Source organism: Brachionichthys hirsutus, chromosome 9 (assembly GCF_040956055.1).
Source record: "Brachionichthys hirsutus isolate HB-005 chromosome 9, CSIRO-AGI_Bhir_v1, whole genome shotgun sequence".
NCBI lineage: Eukaryota > Metazoa > Chordata > Actinopteri > Lophiiformes > Brachionichthyidae > Brachionichthys > Brachionichthys hirsutus.
In genome coordinates this window covers 9,037,989-9,054,263 of record NC_090905.1, presented here as the reverse complement: position 1 = coordinate 9,054,263, position 16,275 = coordinate 9,037,989, and the positions used below count along the sequence as shown (strand labels likewise).

Sequence of the window (16,275 nt, the reverse complement as noted above, 5' to 3'; positions counted from 1 at the left end):
CATGTGTGTGCCTGCCTGGCAGTGCTCATTTAATAAGGTCTAGAGTCTGCTCTGTGCTGCAGGGACTCACAGCTTAGGGGAGATGGGCTTACCTCAGAATGAAGCCAATCTGTTTAGCCTCCCCGGCAAAATGCTCTGTTTTATCTGTCCATAAAGCTAAATGACATTTTCCTCCTGGTACCCTTATGCCACGTCAAGAAGAGATGCTGCAGGTTGACCTGTATGCCACAAATGAGTGTGAAAGACACCCGTGAAGGCAGCAGCAAACACTGAGATGTCCACATTTCAACTCCTCACTCCTAAAGAGCCGTTACTATGAGAAGGCGGCTGCATGGAAAACGCCAGCGGTGAAGCGGTTGAGCTAAAAGGATATTAGACTTGAAGCATGGCTGTTTTGTTTATATACGAGCCGCCAGCCTTCTCAAGCAGATGGGGAATGACATGGAAATGAGTCATTAGGAATGAGTGTTTTCCTTCTGCTAGCATTTTTTATTTTGAGTAGCTATATTTGTATTACAAAGCGCAGAGGGGGATCTGATTTTTCAAATTAAATCTTGAACAGAACTCGGCCCCCAATCTCACCAAATGGCTCGTCGGTCTGCCAGAAACGGCTGATGTGATGTTCTGCCTTTGCTTGGAAGGACAGAGTAACGTTTCCACTCAGTTTACCCTCTATCTCTGTCTATTTAGGAGCCTAGCTGCCTGCCAGCTCTCGCTCGGGACTGTGTCCAAACATAATCATGATATTAGCTAGATTCATATTTATATGTCCCTGCCTCTTTCATTTCTCCTCTCTCGCCCTCTCTCTCGCTCTCTCTCTCTCACACTCACACATGCACACATGAAAACACATCTCTCTCGTCCTTCTGCTCAGCCCTATTAAGTATGCATCATTCCATCCCACTTTGCACATTTCCAATCTTCTCCAGTTAGCTACAACAAACATTACATTTACATATTGATTTCGTAGTTTTAGTAAATGTAAATATGCTGTCATTACAGTAAATTTGAGCTTCTGTTAACATAAGCTCGTCAAGATCTGCGCAGATTAAGGGTGTGATTGCATAATTAATGCGTGCGCTACATATTAATTCCCACAACCCTCTCCTTTTCTCAACTCTTCTTCCTCTCCTCGGGTTTTGAGCCCTGATTAAGTGCTTGCTTCGGCCCTTAAGCCTCCCATTGATATTCAGCCTCACAGACCCAGCGTTTGCTCAAATCGCTACTTAACCTCACAGCTTATTGTAAATGAAGCTTCCAGAAGTTGATTCCCCCCCCCCCCACCTCCTTTTCATATTAGACACACAAAGTTGTCTGCGTTTGCGTCCCTCACAACATTTCTGCCGTCGTTGTAAGATGTAACGGCAGTAACATCAATACTCTGAAAAATGGGCGGGCCCCACTTCATTCTTGTAATTGAAAATAAAATAAAATGGTTAGTCAAATGTAATTTGTTTATCAATACTTTGTGAATTTTAAACTGTCAATATCCTTGCCATTTTTTTTTTAACAGCATGTATATCTAATAAATGTGAGACATTTCTTAACCACTTTACACTAATAAATGTAATGATTGTTTCATAGGTTGCAAGCGCCACACTTTCACATTCATCAATATTTTGTTTAAAATCAGTTTTCAATCTGGTACAGCTTGCATCCAATTTGATTCTGGATGTACAGTTTATAGAGACAGTGAAGTTTACAGCAGTAATCCAGTAGCATCTGCTCAAGAGGTTGTGTATAGAGATGCAAAATCATGGCTTGGTATAATCGAATGAATTTATTTTTTGATTTGGGAGTGGTTGTCGTGCTGGTAAAACGCAGCGTTGTCCTGTACCTCTTCTTTTGAGTGATTGTGTTGCTTGGTTGTCTGTAAAAGCTACTGAATGCTCTCCAGGTTTCAAATCATAATAGCAGCCAGGTTTGTTAGTAATAAGGCGGCTTGATGGGCTCCATGCTGTTACTGTGCAGGTGGTTGTATCTGTTGTAGCCCGCTGTGCTGAGCACAGTTCTGGCCAGGCTTGTTAAAACACAACCAGTGAATTGGGCAACCAGCCTCAGGAGGAGGCACCCACCTCCCTGTGGGCTACCGCTAGTTGGCAAGTTTTAGCTTGCCTTTGACTTCACTGAGTTGCTCTTAATGATAACCTTTGTTTTTCCATTTCCTCTTGAGTACTTAGTCTATTTTCAGTGTTCCCTGTCGGCATCTATTTCTGTGTTCTTTACATTTTTGAGCCCATCTTACTGGTTTTAATTCTTCCCTTTTTCCATCTAGTGCTCTCCCAGAGTCATTAAGTCAGAACTTCCTGTTGGTCATCAGCCACCGTGAGGCGCAGAGAGACTACAATCTCAACTTTCCGGGCTCCAGAACCATACAGGAGGTATGACACCAGCATGCACGCAGACACAGACCCTCCAGGAAATCAGAAAGTTGTTGGTTTTGCCCACAGACAAGCCCTCAGTAGCTCTTCACAGACCCCCACAAACGTAATATTATCGTACCCAATTTCTTTCTGTCCCCTAAACTGGCTTTCATTCCATTGACCATACAGCGCTAGTCTGTTGCTACCCTCGATTCATTATTCATTACAAATGATCACATTTTCGAGCACATAATTACTCCAGCTGGTACAATCCTCTCTTTCTTCTGTTCCCTCTGCGCTGCGTCTTTCTCCCCTCTCTCAGTAGTCTAGAAGGTGGTTTAAACACTGAACAATGTTTGACCTGTGCATACAGGAGCAATCGACAGAGACAGATTCCATTCATTGTCTTAATCTGAAACTGAGGAGTAGATTTGACAACTCATTAAATATTTATATTGGCTCATATTGGACCTCGTGTGAAGGGAGTGCACCGCCTCCATCCATTGGCCATTGCCAATTGCCATGACGGCAAATGGATTAAAGCTGGAAGATAATGAAAATATACTGTATGTGTGTGCTTTTTTTGTCCATGTAGATGTGTAAGTGTGTAGTGTATGCCTGTATCAATGTTTGGCCCCACGTGAATAAAAATTAGCACTCCCCAATTCAATACACACACTCAATACACACACCCAGTATCGTCCTGCTCTAACCCCGTGCACAGAGAGCGACTGTCATTTGTTATTCATTGTTGATAGGCAGCTGTCACAGGGGAGATAAGCTCCTGATCAGGTAAGATGAGAATGTTCTTTATTGATCTTGCCTCATCTGCAGGGTTTGTGAAGTTATTATTTGGACTACATTTATAGGATTAAGAATATCATCAGAGTTCTTTTTTGTTCTGATACATCTGTGTTTTACATCCAGCTAATACCTTCCACTGGTGTGCGGTAGGAAGTTATTTCACATACGCTCTCTGCTCACTGCAGCTCAGTGTGGGCGAAGATAACACTAATAATAATCAGGCTACTAGCAGGGTTTGTAATGGTGCTAATTGAACAAATTAGTACAACTAACGCCAGAACTGGGGGAAGCAGTTCGCCTCCCTTCCTCCTCCCACTGTCATCTCTTTTTTTCTGTCTCACCCTCTTCACAGGCAGATGGTTTTGATCAGTGCCCACTGTGAACCTTAAGTGTTTCTGCTGGGATTACAAACACTGGGGAGGAATCCCTGTGGTGTGGGAGGAGGGAACCATGTACACAGAAAGGAGGCGAAGGACTGTTGGCTTGGCGGGGGGTGCTGTTAGAGCCCATAGGGGACAGAGACGGGACAATGCGGTTTTAAACAGGCCTTCATTGCGGTTTCTTTTCTTGCTTGCCTCAAGGCCCCCCTGGAGTGAAAATGAGGCCCAGAACTTTAACCTGGTTAGATCGAGACTCTATTTCTCCCCTGTTAACCACCGTCTTTCTATATTTACTCTTTATTTAGTGCACAGGTGTCAAGAAATAATGTCATCGCTCCATGTGTGCGCTGAGTGGAGGGCTTCCGACACGCGTGCGATCCGCAGAGACTCAAATGGCATCTGAGATGTTGTCTCAGAGCTAATGTGGTGATAAATATATTCATCATCATCATCGTCTTAATTAAGACAAAGAGTCAGGTTTATATTGCTTTTTGAGAAAAGTACAAAAGTAATTGTATTGCTGTTCTCATAAGAAGAACTAAGAACACAACAAACAAGTAACATCATATTCAGGCAGTGTGACTCTTCTTTCGGCTCTTACTGTGTCCACTCACAGTACACATATGGACTCCTCTAAAGAGCACCTTGCTCCCCCCGCTCCTCTTTGTCTTAGCTGAAGCATCGACAATGGTCCCTGCTTGTGCATATCAATAGGGATAGAGTCCTGTCCTCTTGTTTGTCTTTGCCAAAGGCTCTGGCTTTGCCTTGTGGCTCTCAGGGAACAGCCCTTTCCCCTCCCTTTTTATTCCTTCATTCTCCAGCTCTCTTTCTCCCAGCGTGTCCCTTCTACCGGTACCCTTTTTCATCTCCATCTCCAGAGCACAGGGCTATGTAGACTGATTGGCATGACTAGACAAGAGTATGGGGGTAAGTTTTTGGCGAGCTCCTAAACTAAGCTGGAGAGCAAATGTTTGCCAGGGACGTGGAGGGTAGAATAGGGATGCTCGCTGGTTTTGGGGTGTCCGTGACCAGACCAGTTGTCCTGGGGATTTCCCTCCTCTACCGCCCAAACGGAGATGGGCCTGGGCCCCCATCCCTGCTTTGCAGCTGCGAGACATGTAGAAACAAAATGCAGTCAGGAAAAGGATGGATCAAACTGGATCTTTCTGATTTGCATCCAGCCAGGGATTATAGGATATTGGTATTTGCAATGATTGGATCATCAATTTTGTGTCCAGCAGCACAGCACAAAATCCAGTCTCGCTAATGTTGTCTGTAACTAGCTCATGAACTCCTGCACGAGCAGCAAAAGTACAAATGATCCTCCGTCTTCATAAAGACACTGTGAAGTCCTGCTTTTCTCACACTTTACTGTTTGGTGTCATGTAATGACATTCCAAAAATGCTCAAACGCTGTCGGTCAAATGACTTTAAACAGGAAATTACTTTTGCCAAGGAGGCTTTGTTTTTGTCAATTCCTGAAACCCGAAAAGCTGCGAATGGATTTTGAGGAGTTAAGCGATGGGCCATTGAGCTATCAATTAGATTTTGGTTTTGGGCTGGATCAGCGTCATAGATCCTTTACTATGGTAAGATGTATGTTTCTAAATTCATTCTTTAATGCCTATAATATTTATTTCTCTGACAGAAATTACACGATCCCCGTACGATCTGCCACACATCAGAGTACGATTTGGAATCATGAACTCATTCAGGATCCATAATGTTTTTAGGGTCCACTTAAAAATGGTTGCAGTGAGATAACAAAGAACGGCATCACAGATTTGCAACTCAGATCAAACTGTAGCTGGACCCACGTGCGGGTTCAACTAATAATGATGCCAATATGATTCCGATTTTTTGACAGTCATGTGACTTGCTGGTATTTGCAATGACATGCAATATAATTCTTTGAATTTGTATTCGTCTAACTTCTCTGTGAGATGCCTGTTGTGTCAGACAGGGGGCAGCATTAGACAGTTTTGCTCCCTGTGAGTAGCTTGTGGTGTTCAGCTGGGCAGGCCTGGTGTGTAGCTGTGCCTTTCCCTGTCCGTCTCCACTCTCCTCCTCCGCCTCTCACCTTCATTCTCCCCGCGATGGCCGTTAGTTTGTTGTTTCTCTGACGCTGCTTTAACCTCTGACTTCAGCCTCTTCATTACTCGTGTTTATACCTCTCCTTTCCTCCCTTTTCCCCCTATTCATCGTCTGGCCAGGCGGTCAGTCAAATCCCTGTAGTCTGGCTGGTCAAACATAGATATTACACTCTGTAATAACACTGGCCACCCGCTCTGACCCCAGCCCTTCATGAGGATCGGCCCCGTGCAGTGTGGTGTGGGATTTACGATAGAAAGACAAGGATGGACTGTGCCACTCATTTATTATTGGTCACTTATTTGTACTGTAAATTGCTTTGCTCTGCGAGGCCCAGCAGAAGCACAACATAATTTCTTTGAGAGCTTAATAGGTGTATTTACTATTACCGTGAATGGAGGGGGGAAAACATATTTGATTATAATACCTGCAAGCAGTCTGTGAAATCTTTGTGATGTTAGACACCGTACAAATAAACTACAGATGCAAAATGTAGTAATGTTAGAGCATTAAGAAGAAACCTACCAGGTAAACTATGCTCCCGGTGTCCTCTTAGTTCAGTACTTGCCTTAGCATTGCTTTGACTTTGTTTTTAGTGTCCAGTCCTGCACATGCCCAAAGATCCATCGCTCTTTAGTGCTTTTTACAAAGACAGGATTTGGCACATGTATGGAGGGATCTTTGCTCTACAATTGAAGGTTTTCTCAGCATCAGTATCCAGCCCCGAGGGCCTGGAGGACAGGATTCTTCAGAACAAATGCTCTAGAAACCACGGCCTCCAGCACTCAGACGCCAGCGGAGCTTTGATCAGTTTTGGCTGGCGAACATCAGGCTGGCGTTAGGGCTTTAAACCAACAACTCTCTGGATGGTGTAACACAACTGTTTTAAAGCGCTGAATATTATTAAGTGATGCAGATGCAGCGCCTGCGCATGAATGGGAAAAGAGAAATACTGTTCATTTCAGAGCGTGAGGCTGTTGTTGCTGGGCATTAGCAGAGGCATCTGAAGAATGCTGTTAACACTAGCTCTCTTTTTTGTAAAAATTGTTCTCCTCTCCTTTTGACTCATTATGTTCCGTGTCTGCCTCATCCTGCTTTTTACTGCTGGTGAATTTGGAACGCGCTTCTCTCGCCCTTACGATAATGGATGATATTTGCTTTATTTTGTTTTTGTAGTTTTTATATTCACACATATGTTAAAGAAAAATAAACTTCTCTTGTGAGAATTTATAGTTAATTTTGAAGGATTTTTGTATATTTATTATGCTCTAATCATTTCATCTTAACTTTTTATTTGCAGGTGAAACGGAACATTTCAGACTTGACCAACATCCCAGTCCGGCATCAACAGTGGGAGGGATGGCCCACATCAGCATCTGATGACTCTGTAAGACTCGCATACACATAAGAATACAGTCAAATACATTCTGTTTACAGAAACATTTGGCAGCTATTTGTTGCCGTCACCAAGACAATGTTCCTAAAGGTCAAGCCGAAATTAAAGGCCAGCTGTCAAAGGTTGATTTGCATTATTTTGTTCCTTGCAAATTGCAGTGGAAATTGTTCCATACTCTGTTCTGGCACACGGGATTGGGATAAATCACAATGTGAGTAAGATGTTGAAGATAATTAAGATGTCAAAGACTGTTCCCATCCAGCGTCCTCGATTTGTGGACATTAAATCTCACATCATTGAGTCCTTCTGACCTCTCCTGTCACAGGGTCGCTCTTCCCAGCCATTCACCCTTCCCACAGTCAAGCTGATCAGAAGCAGCCCTTATACAGAACCTTGAAGAACCTCTGACCCCTTTTGTCTCATCCCATCTTTGACAGCATATGTGTTCCCATGCTAATTGTATGGGATGGTTTATCAGGCTACATTGAGGAGCCTTTGTGCACACATTCTCGACTTAACCCTTGGTGAAAGTTTTCTTTTTGGATCAGTGCGATTCTTGCTTGTGGAGTATTGGTATTACCTTTGTTTCAATTCTTTCCCAAGTGTCATATATTTCCATATGCTTGAATTTATTTTTAAATAGCAACTAAAATACAGTTGTTGTTTATTTAATGTTAGTGTACATTTGTGGTTAAACTATTTACAGTGTTGTTGTTCTATTTGTCTCTCCGTTTTCATGTTTAAAAAAAATGAATGAACAGTAGTTGCACATGAGAGTCGAAGTGGCATTTTTAGGATAAAAAGTGAAAGCAAATACTCTGCATCATTAATCTTCCTGACTGGCAAAAGCACAAAAGTCATCATTTCACTTCTAGTTTCTTTATTTTGTTTATTTACCATTCAGAGCAGAAAAATTAAAGAAGCAAACTACAGTACTGTCATACAGATTGATCATAGTTGGTTGCTTATTCCCAGAAATTAACTAATTTTATTTGTTCTTAAACAGTAACAGAGATAAAGATATATCATACGTATAGATTCATACATTGATCACATTGTTAAAAAATATTTTATATATAACAGATCATGGATTTTTTTTATTATAAACTTTTATTGTGGAGAAATGCTAATATGTGACTATAAAATGAGTACCGGTATATGAATTTCAACAAGAAAGCTCTTCCAGTCTCATTGTTATTTCAAGACTAGCAAGTATATTTTAAAATAATAGTTTTTTTTAACGTAGTTTTGTAATTACGGTTTAGATTATAGTAGAATCGAAGGCCAGCTTTCTCAGCTCAGGTCCCAGTTAGGTTGCTGCATTTATGAAGGTCGAGGATCATAAATGGATCGCAGCTGATTGCAGGTGCGGTTGGCACCGGGGTAGCAAACATCTGCACCATCAGTTTTTCCTGACTGATATTAAAAAGCCCAGAGACAGAAGTGTAATAATGGCCTCTACTCTAGCAGCTGCCCTGTTATTGAAACGTCTCAAGGTATTAACAGAGAAAGGCCAGGGCTTGGTGGAAGCAAAGCAGTGTTAGTGGCTGCCACATCAGTCCAGTTTCATCTCCCAGGGCTTTTGGTCAATCAACACTGCAGCTAGAGGACACGGATTACTTTTATCTCTGCACACTAGCCCAATTGCAGTCGAATTGATCACTACTTAACTCTGCTTTGCCTTTAATTGTGTGATATTAACTGTGATTGCCTGATGGCATTTACACTTATATGTGTTGTGTGTGCACATTTGCCGGTGTCCTGAGTGCCACCTGAGCTTTATCTGCTGCACTGCATTTTGAAAGCATTGAATTGACACATAGCCAAGGAATGCTTTGCCATATGGCTAGTCTTTTTTTGTATCATTTTGAGATCATATATTTCATCCATCCATCCATCCATTTTCTTTCTGCTTTTGAGAGTCACGGGTCTGCTGGAGCCTATCCCTATCCCCCGCTATGGGTGAGAGGCGGGGTACACTCTAGATGTGTCACCACAGAGACAGACTACCACTCACACACACACTTGTATACTACAGACAATCTGGAGTAATCAATTCACCTACATTGCATGTTTTTGGAGGTGGGAGGAAACCGGAGAACCCGGAGAAAACCCACGCGGACACGGGGAGAACCCGGTGCCTTCTTGCTGGGAGGCGACAGCGCTAATCTCTACACCACTGTGCCGCCCTATACATTTCAGTATATTTTAGATATTTGACTATTTTAAAAAATTAATGTTCAAAGATGACAACTGTTGAGGCGCTAATTATTTTTGTAGAGAACTTGTGTTCGTCAGAGAAAGCTGTAATTTCCATATTTGTACTAAGGAGTTATCCAAATAATAATGTTTTTCAAAACAATGCACAACATTAACAGTGTTAGTACCAGTGTAGGTGTCTCTAGCACAGATGCTACAACAGTGAGTTAAATACTCAGACAGTTTTTTGTAGGCAAAAGACAAAACTTTTTTTTGTCATCTAATTAAGCAGCTTTTCCAGAATATCTGTTTCAGTAGATATAAATAGTTGAATAATGACATTGTTTGTTTTTCTATTGTTGGAACAAAACTCTCACCTTTCAGTGAAACCAATAGCAAGTTTGCGTCACTTCTCCGGATACTGTCCACTTAACAAGTTTCATTGTTTATTGTGCTCTGAATTATTCAAGGCTTAGAGAGAGTTGAAATTGGATAAGGATGGATAACGCTCATGTAGCACTGAACAATAGTTCATTTTATTCAGTGCACTGCGTCATTGTATGTGCTGTTAGTCCAAGAAGGTTGAATGTATAAGGAAGTGGCATAAAGTGTAGTTGAAGCAGTAGCAACATCAGGTCATGCTAATTTCTAGAATGTATTATCTGAATATTTCTCAGCCTTTCTGTTTTACGTTGTTACCCATAAACTCATCAGATGACAGTTTGTAATATTTGCCAGAGTGGCCTGGTAGAGGAGGATGAGAGGAGGATGAGAGGAGGGGCGCCATCAGTCTTCCTTTGTTTTAGCGTTTTGCTTTAGCTTTTCTTTTAATTTTCATTTTGTTTACTGCATAAACAAACCATAATGGTACCGTACTTTTCCAACAAAACCCTTTTAGTTGGACTTTGATATTGTTAAAATTGAATGTGATTTAGTCCAGTATTATCTTTCAAATTCTTCATCACATGGGTCACTTTAAAATATCTTTTCTTTACAGTGTTCAAGATAAAGATGTTTACATTTCAACAATTCATTGTAGGAGGGCAAATGAACATCAGAGTCCTGCGCCATTCCAAATATGCTGATGGTGACCTTTGCGCATTCTTTGCTCATCTCATTCCACAAACGACGCAGCATGGAGAGTGTCCAGACTGGCCTCATCTCATCTGAGCTGTTTTGAGTGGCAGTCTTTCCTCCACTCCTTTTGGAGTGATTGACAGGCAGTGGGACATCCTTATTGCATCTCTGCATCTCTTTAACCCTCTCCACCCACCCACCCATCCTTCTCGCCAATAATTGCTGACATTTGTCCAGTGTTTCATGGTGCTTGCTAATGTATTAATGCCGTGAAGCCTCAGAGGTGCCTTGCATTATAGGCCAGCAGCTTCCTCATAAGATGCTTCCCTGTGGGACAGGTGGCATTCAGGAGAAAGTTAGTCTGTCTATCACCTCTGTTGTCTGATTTACATGCAACTTAGATTTCATGGTTAAATAATTGTCATTCTTTGAAGAGGAGGTCATTTCTTTGCAATAACTTGATTACATCTTTGGGCCTGTCCTACTATGGAAGCGATATGAACAGCCACGTTCAAGCATCCCACTGATTCAATGGTCATTTATTTCTCTGTGCACATATATAGCACTGTGAGCTGAGAGACTTACAGTATCTTCAGTGAGACTCTTGATCTTAAAAGATGAAAACCAACAGGTTTTAATTTAAAGAGTGCAGCTTTTGTTCTGTGCATTGTCATCTTTCTGTCTATAAAGTACGACTTTGTCTTACTGGCACTAATTTTTTCCCTTTTCCTTTTACTCTCCTCCACCTCTGTCACTGTTCTTTCCTTGCTCCATCAAAGATAAAACGGCTGTGTAAGGTGGTACCGTGGTTGCTCTCAATGCAGCTGTCAGTAGTAATTATCTCACATTTAAAGCCAGACATGGAGTCCAAACACTGCCTTCACTGAAAAAAAAAAAAATGAAATACAAAAAATGAAGGGAGTAAAAGGAAGAGAAGAAAGGGAAGATCAGGGGAGGGGAAGGGTAAAAGAAAGAAAATTCTTTCCCTGTATCAGCCCCTGAATGCTTAGTGCCTCGATGCAAGTGTTAATTAAAAGAATCCAAAAAGAGGAGCCAGGTCCTTTGTGTGGAGATGTAGGAGAAGGTCAGTTGGGGGGGTTAACCTCACTCCCCCCACCCAGCCCCGTGCCCTGCAGCGCTTCAGCCTAGTTTCCACATTTTACCACTGAGCTGCACTTGTGTACCTCAGCATCGGGAGAAGCCATCGGGTCAACGCCTGGATGAGGATTGAGAGGCTCTCAACTCGTTTTTTCCTCTTTTCACCTCCCCTCCTTGCATCCATGTCAGTCCAAACCCTCCATGCGCTCTTTGACAGGGGAAGTGATCAACTTTATTTATACACTTATTAGCCCCTTAGATGAAAGCCTCATTGTGAGTAGTGGGGGTAAAGGGTCTGGGGATCCTTACGGCAGCCGCTGTTAAGATTCTCACGTTTGATTGCCACTCGATTGGGGAATAAGGATAATGGATTTGTGGCCATGCCTTCAAATCCTTGAGGCTCACATGCTTTATGCCTTTGTCTGCTTCGGCACTGACAGTTCTCTGTCAGTGCTAATTCACCTGTCATGCATCGCACTCGTCATGTATTGTAACGTCATATCTTGTTGGTCACTGTTTTGTTTTTTTGTTCGTCATTTAACATGAAGTATTCCAGCTGCATTTACTTGAACTGTTGTAGGAATTATGCTTTTCGTGGCTTTAAAAACGTCTCTGGAAAGAATATGAATACAGAAAGGTCGAATAAACGGGCGTACTAAATTAGTTAGTCTTGAGTTACATGAGCAAAGACGGGGCAATTCAGTTAAGTGTTCTTCGTTGGTGTTCCAGGGATACTCTGCTGTGCTGTGACATTGACAAACTTGTCCTTGTCGAGAGTTCGTGCGCTACTAATTGTTAATGCAAAAGAAGTACAATCTTTTTTCACTAGTTCTACACATGTACCATTGTTCTTGTATTTACAGGGACTCGCTGAGAAATAAATGTCACATTTTTTCTATAATTATCATATTTAACTATTGGCTTGTCACTCTTGTTTGTTTAGTTTCAGCATTGCAGTCTCGTTATTGCATTTTTAGAGTAGTTTTCTTCCACAACATGGGAGAGGAAAACTCATAAGGATGTTGTTCATCTTTGACCTGTCAAGGGAAATACTGAGTTTGTTCTGTTTAGTTACTGAGCTAGTGAGAATTTAAAACTCAGAGATTGACATAATAATCAGTATATTCTTTTTCAGACTGCAGTTAAGTTGGAAAATAGTTATTCCACTATGGGAAAGTTCATTAGCTTAGGGAAATACTGCATTTTTACAAGTAATACGAGTTCAAATATGAACTGGCTTTGATTCATTTGGTCACCTGAATTATTTACAATTCAAAGTGTTTAATTTCATTCATGCAAAGATCAAATGAAACATAAAGCAAGTAGGTTCATTGGCAATGCCCACAATGGTCTAACACACTAAACCGTATTGAGTGGGGGTTAAGATAGTGACGTAAATATTAAGGTAAACACCTCTGACAATAGATGTATGTATTTCATCTTGTCATAATATTCCTTAACACCAGGCTTAGCCACAACTGACTAAATATTTGTTGTGCAAATATTCTGGCCTTTCGCGTGCAACTAAGTTTGAAAAGAAGCGGTCGTTTGACAAGATGGGAAATAATAGAAACCATATATTTGAGTTCTTATCAATGGTGCACAGCAGTACTCACTAGTAGGTCCGTGTTGCTGACAAGGTCTACTGGTTACACTGTTGTGTCCTGCTATTGAGGCTTAGGCCAGCATGAGGAACGGCTCTTCTTCTAAAGAGATAGGGAGAGAAAAACTCCCTGCGGTCTGTGTAGCCCCTTTCAGACTCAATTGGCGTTACATGTAATCGTCTCCTGATTCAACCGTGTCCAGCTGCTCTTTGTGTGTCTCAGCACCTGACAATGGGACACATCACAGGAGCTCTGGCAGAAAGGAGCAGCGTCTCGGCCTCTTATCACACCCCACATCAGCCCTGTTGTGTAGAAGTTCTCTCTGCCAGAGGAGTTGTTGCATCTCGGTGTGCTGTTTTGCTGATAACAATTAGTATGTCAGTGAATATGTTTATACGCCCATCGAGACAAGCGTCGATATATTCTAGCTAGAATTCATGCTTTAACTACACATCACTTTTCAAAAGTGCAACTGCCTTGCCCCCATTGTTGATGTCCCCCGGGGGGGGGGGTCTCAGCTAGGAGACACCAGCTGTAATGAGTCCCTGCAGAACACGGACATTTTCAGTCCCGGCTTTAGATTTTGCTAGCTCATTAGTGAGTTGTTCTCTTATTACAAACGGCTCATCTCACTCAGGTGTACAGAAACCTTATTGAGGTTTACTGAGATGAACAAGGCTTCGTCTGAAAGTTAAAAACTATGTCATGATATGAGCTACGAACCTGGACTTGAGAAGGTACTGTGATATAAATGAGTACATATGATCCAATATTGCAAACGACCTTACTAAATCACATTTTCTGTATTTGTTTGTATTTTTAGATGACGCTAGCTGTCTCTGGAATCAGTTATCCTTGCCATCACCTCAGTGTTTGTCGAAGGTCTTTACCAGCCAACCCCCAGGAGCCCACAGAAGAGGTATACCATTACGCTTTCTCCTTGGGCACGGTGTATACACCCGAAACAGATACAATAACCAATAATAAGCTAACCAAGTGCTTTGCTTGATTAGTTCTAATGAAATAAATCAGTGCATGAATCTTTTGTGTCTACAGTGTGCAGATGTACACATGGTCAGCGACAGTGAGGGGGATGATTTTGAGGACGCATCAGAGTTTGGTGTGGATGATTCAGAGATGTTTGGAATGGGATCGTCAACCTGTCAGAAATCTCCAATGAGTATGTACAGTAGTGCCCTCTATACAATATATTAAATGCAAGTCAAGTGCATCCACTTGCTTGACTGATTAATTTTGTCCCCTTACAGTGCCAGAGAATAGTGACAATGAAGCAGATGCCTTATTGCATTTTACTGCTGAATTTTCTTCAAGGTACGATAGATAACGACATTATATTATTGTTTTAGCGCTGTTGTTCAAAAAACATTGAAATAATGTGGTAATGGAAATATTGTAGTAGTAATCAAGTGTGTTATTCACTGTTTGTGTGTTCTCTGTTCTGTAGGTATGGAGAGACACACCCAATGTTCTACATTGGGTCTTTGGAGGCAGCATCTCAAGAAGCCTTCTACGGCAAAGCCAGAGATGTAAGTAACCTAATTGGCCTTTTTTCTTTTAATATTAGTTTTGTGAAGGGTAACGTTGTGGGCTGACCCGTTAACTCTGATGACATTCCCGCTTGTTCTGCTTTTTGAAAGTAGTTTTCTCTGCTTGGAAAAACACGGGGAGGAGACTTATTCATCCTCTGTCTATCAAGGGAGATGTACTGCTGCTCATAGATTCTCTGTCATTAGTCAACTGTTAGGAATGTGAAACTCATCGGTCAGTATTATAATCACTGTAGGCTTGGTCAACTCTTCACTGGGTGGCTTAACTGTTGAGTGGATCTTCTTGTCTTGAGAAGGATAGTTATTTTTAAACCATTAATAATGTAAATACATTACTCAGTAGCATGATGGTCCTCAGTCTATTATATGCAATTAAAGTCAGCAATACATGCTTAATAAACAACAAATATAAACACTAATCGGAAAACTATGTGACGCTGAAGTACTTGTTAATGATTTTAAACATTTCCTATAGTGTGGAAGCTTATTAGGTTTAAAGAACCAGTCTTGTGCTAAACAGAGAAAACCAGAACTGATACACAGGAACAAATTATATTTACCCACCAGTCAAAGTTGGGGTCCTTTTTCATAGTGTTTACTTTTATTTGTCAACTGTCGTCTGTCATCGTGTTTGGAGACGGCTTTATAGCTACATTGATATCATTTCATCAAAACCCTCATCAAATTTTCACCCCGACAGCTGAGGCTTAATTCTTAGCTGTCCACTTTACCCTGTGTTTTTTGGCTTTGGTCCTCTTAAGGATGCTTGTATCAACTGACAGCTTGTGTGGATTACAGCCTTATTAGACTGTGAGGACACAGCAAGATGTTAGACGGTTCAGATCACCAGGCTTAAAGAGTGGAGGGCCACTGGACAGCATGGTGCAAATAGAGAGAAGGAGCTGAGGGCCTGAAATCAGAGAATCAAAGGAAATTATCAAATAAAATGTGGAATTAAAGCAAGCTGGGATAAAGTCATGGGATTGAGAAAATGTAAAACAAACTAAATACAGACTTGGCACTTTGCCCGTCTTCCAGCTGATCTCCTCTCCTAAGCCCGCACAATATGGCCGATACGTCCCTGGTGTTCACACACTCTGCGCTGTGCCACTCTGCTCAACACAGCACAGGGTCAAAATAGTTTTAATTTTCACCGCATTAACTTTTATTCTGGGTGAGCTTGATTTGGCCTGCCAAGTCTGCTGTGCTAAGAATGGCTTTAGGGAACCTGGGTAGGGTGCATGAAAATAAAAGCCATTTAACGTCTCTTTTCTGTGTCCTGTTTTGACACATTCACCCGAGATGACAGGCCCGAAGCGCAACGCCCTAATTATATGTGCACAATTACACTGTCCCCCTCTTCTTCCATTTATCCATCTGTCCTATGATTTGAAGAGGCATCTACTTTTGTGTCCCCGCATCCTCGAAAAATACTTCATTAAGAGTATATTGGAATAGGGCAGTTTTGACTGAAAGGGTTTCTGCTCAGTGGATTTATAAACAGAGGAATCAGTCTCACTCTCTCAAAGCCTGGGAGAGGCTAATCACTAAGCAAAACACTACATTTGATGAAGTGTTTCTGAAGGTGTGTGTTGGGGGACTGACTGAATCCATCCTTAATGAAAATGCTTTGGGCTGCAGAGCTTGAGCTGAGCTGAGCTGAACCCTCTTGGGGATCAGTGGTTAGTCAGAGCG

At 41.7% G+C, this 16,275-nt stretch overlaps 1 protein-coding gene across 1 annotated transcript in view; it reads left to right on the top strand.

Moving 5' to 3' along the window:
* Window positions 1-16,275, top strand: part of faf1 (Fas (TNFRSF6) associated factor 1) — a 48,298-nt gene that overhangs the window by 9,506 nt on the left and 22,517 nt on the right. The window contains exons 7-12 of the mRNA XM_068743265.1: window positions 2,276-2,381; window positions 6,939-7,025; window positions 13,836-13,931; window positions 14,069-14,192; window positions 14,281-14,344; window positions 14,478-14,559. Of these exons, the coding sequence (XP_068599366.1) occupies window positions 2,276-2,381; window positions 6,939-7,025; window positions 13,836-13,931; window positions 14,069-14,192; window positions 14,281-14,344; window positions 14,478-14,559 (559 nt within the window). The remainder of the gene's footprint in view (window positions 1-2,275; window positions 2,382-6,938; window positions 7,026-13,835; window positions 13,932-14,068; window positions 14,193-14,280; window positions 14,345-14,477; window positions 14,560-16,275) is intronic.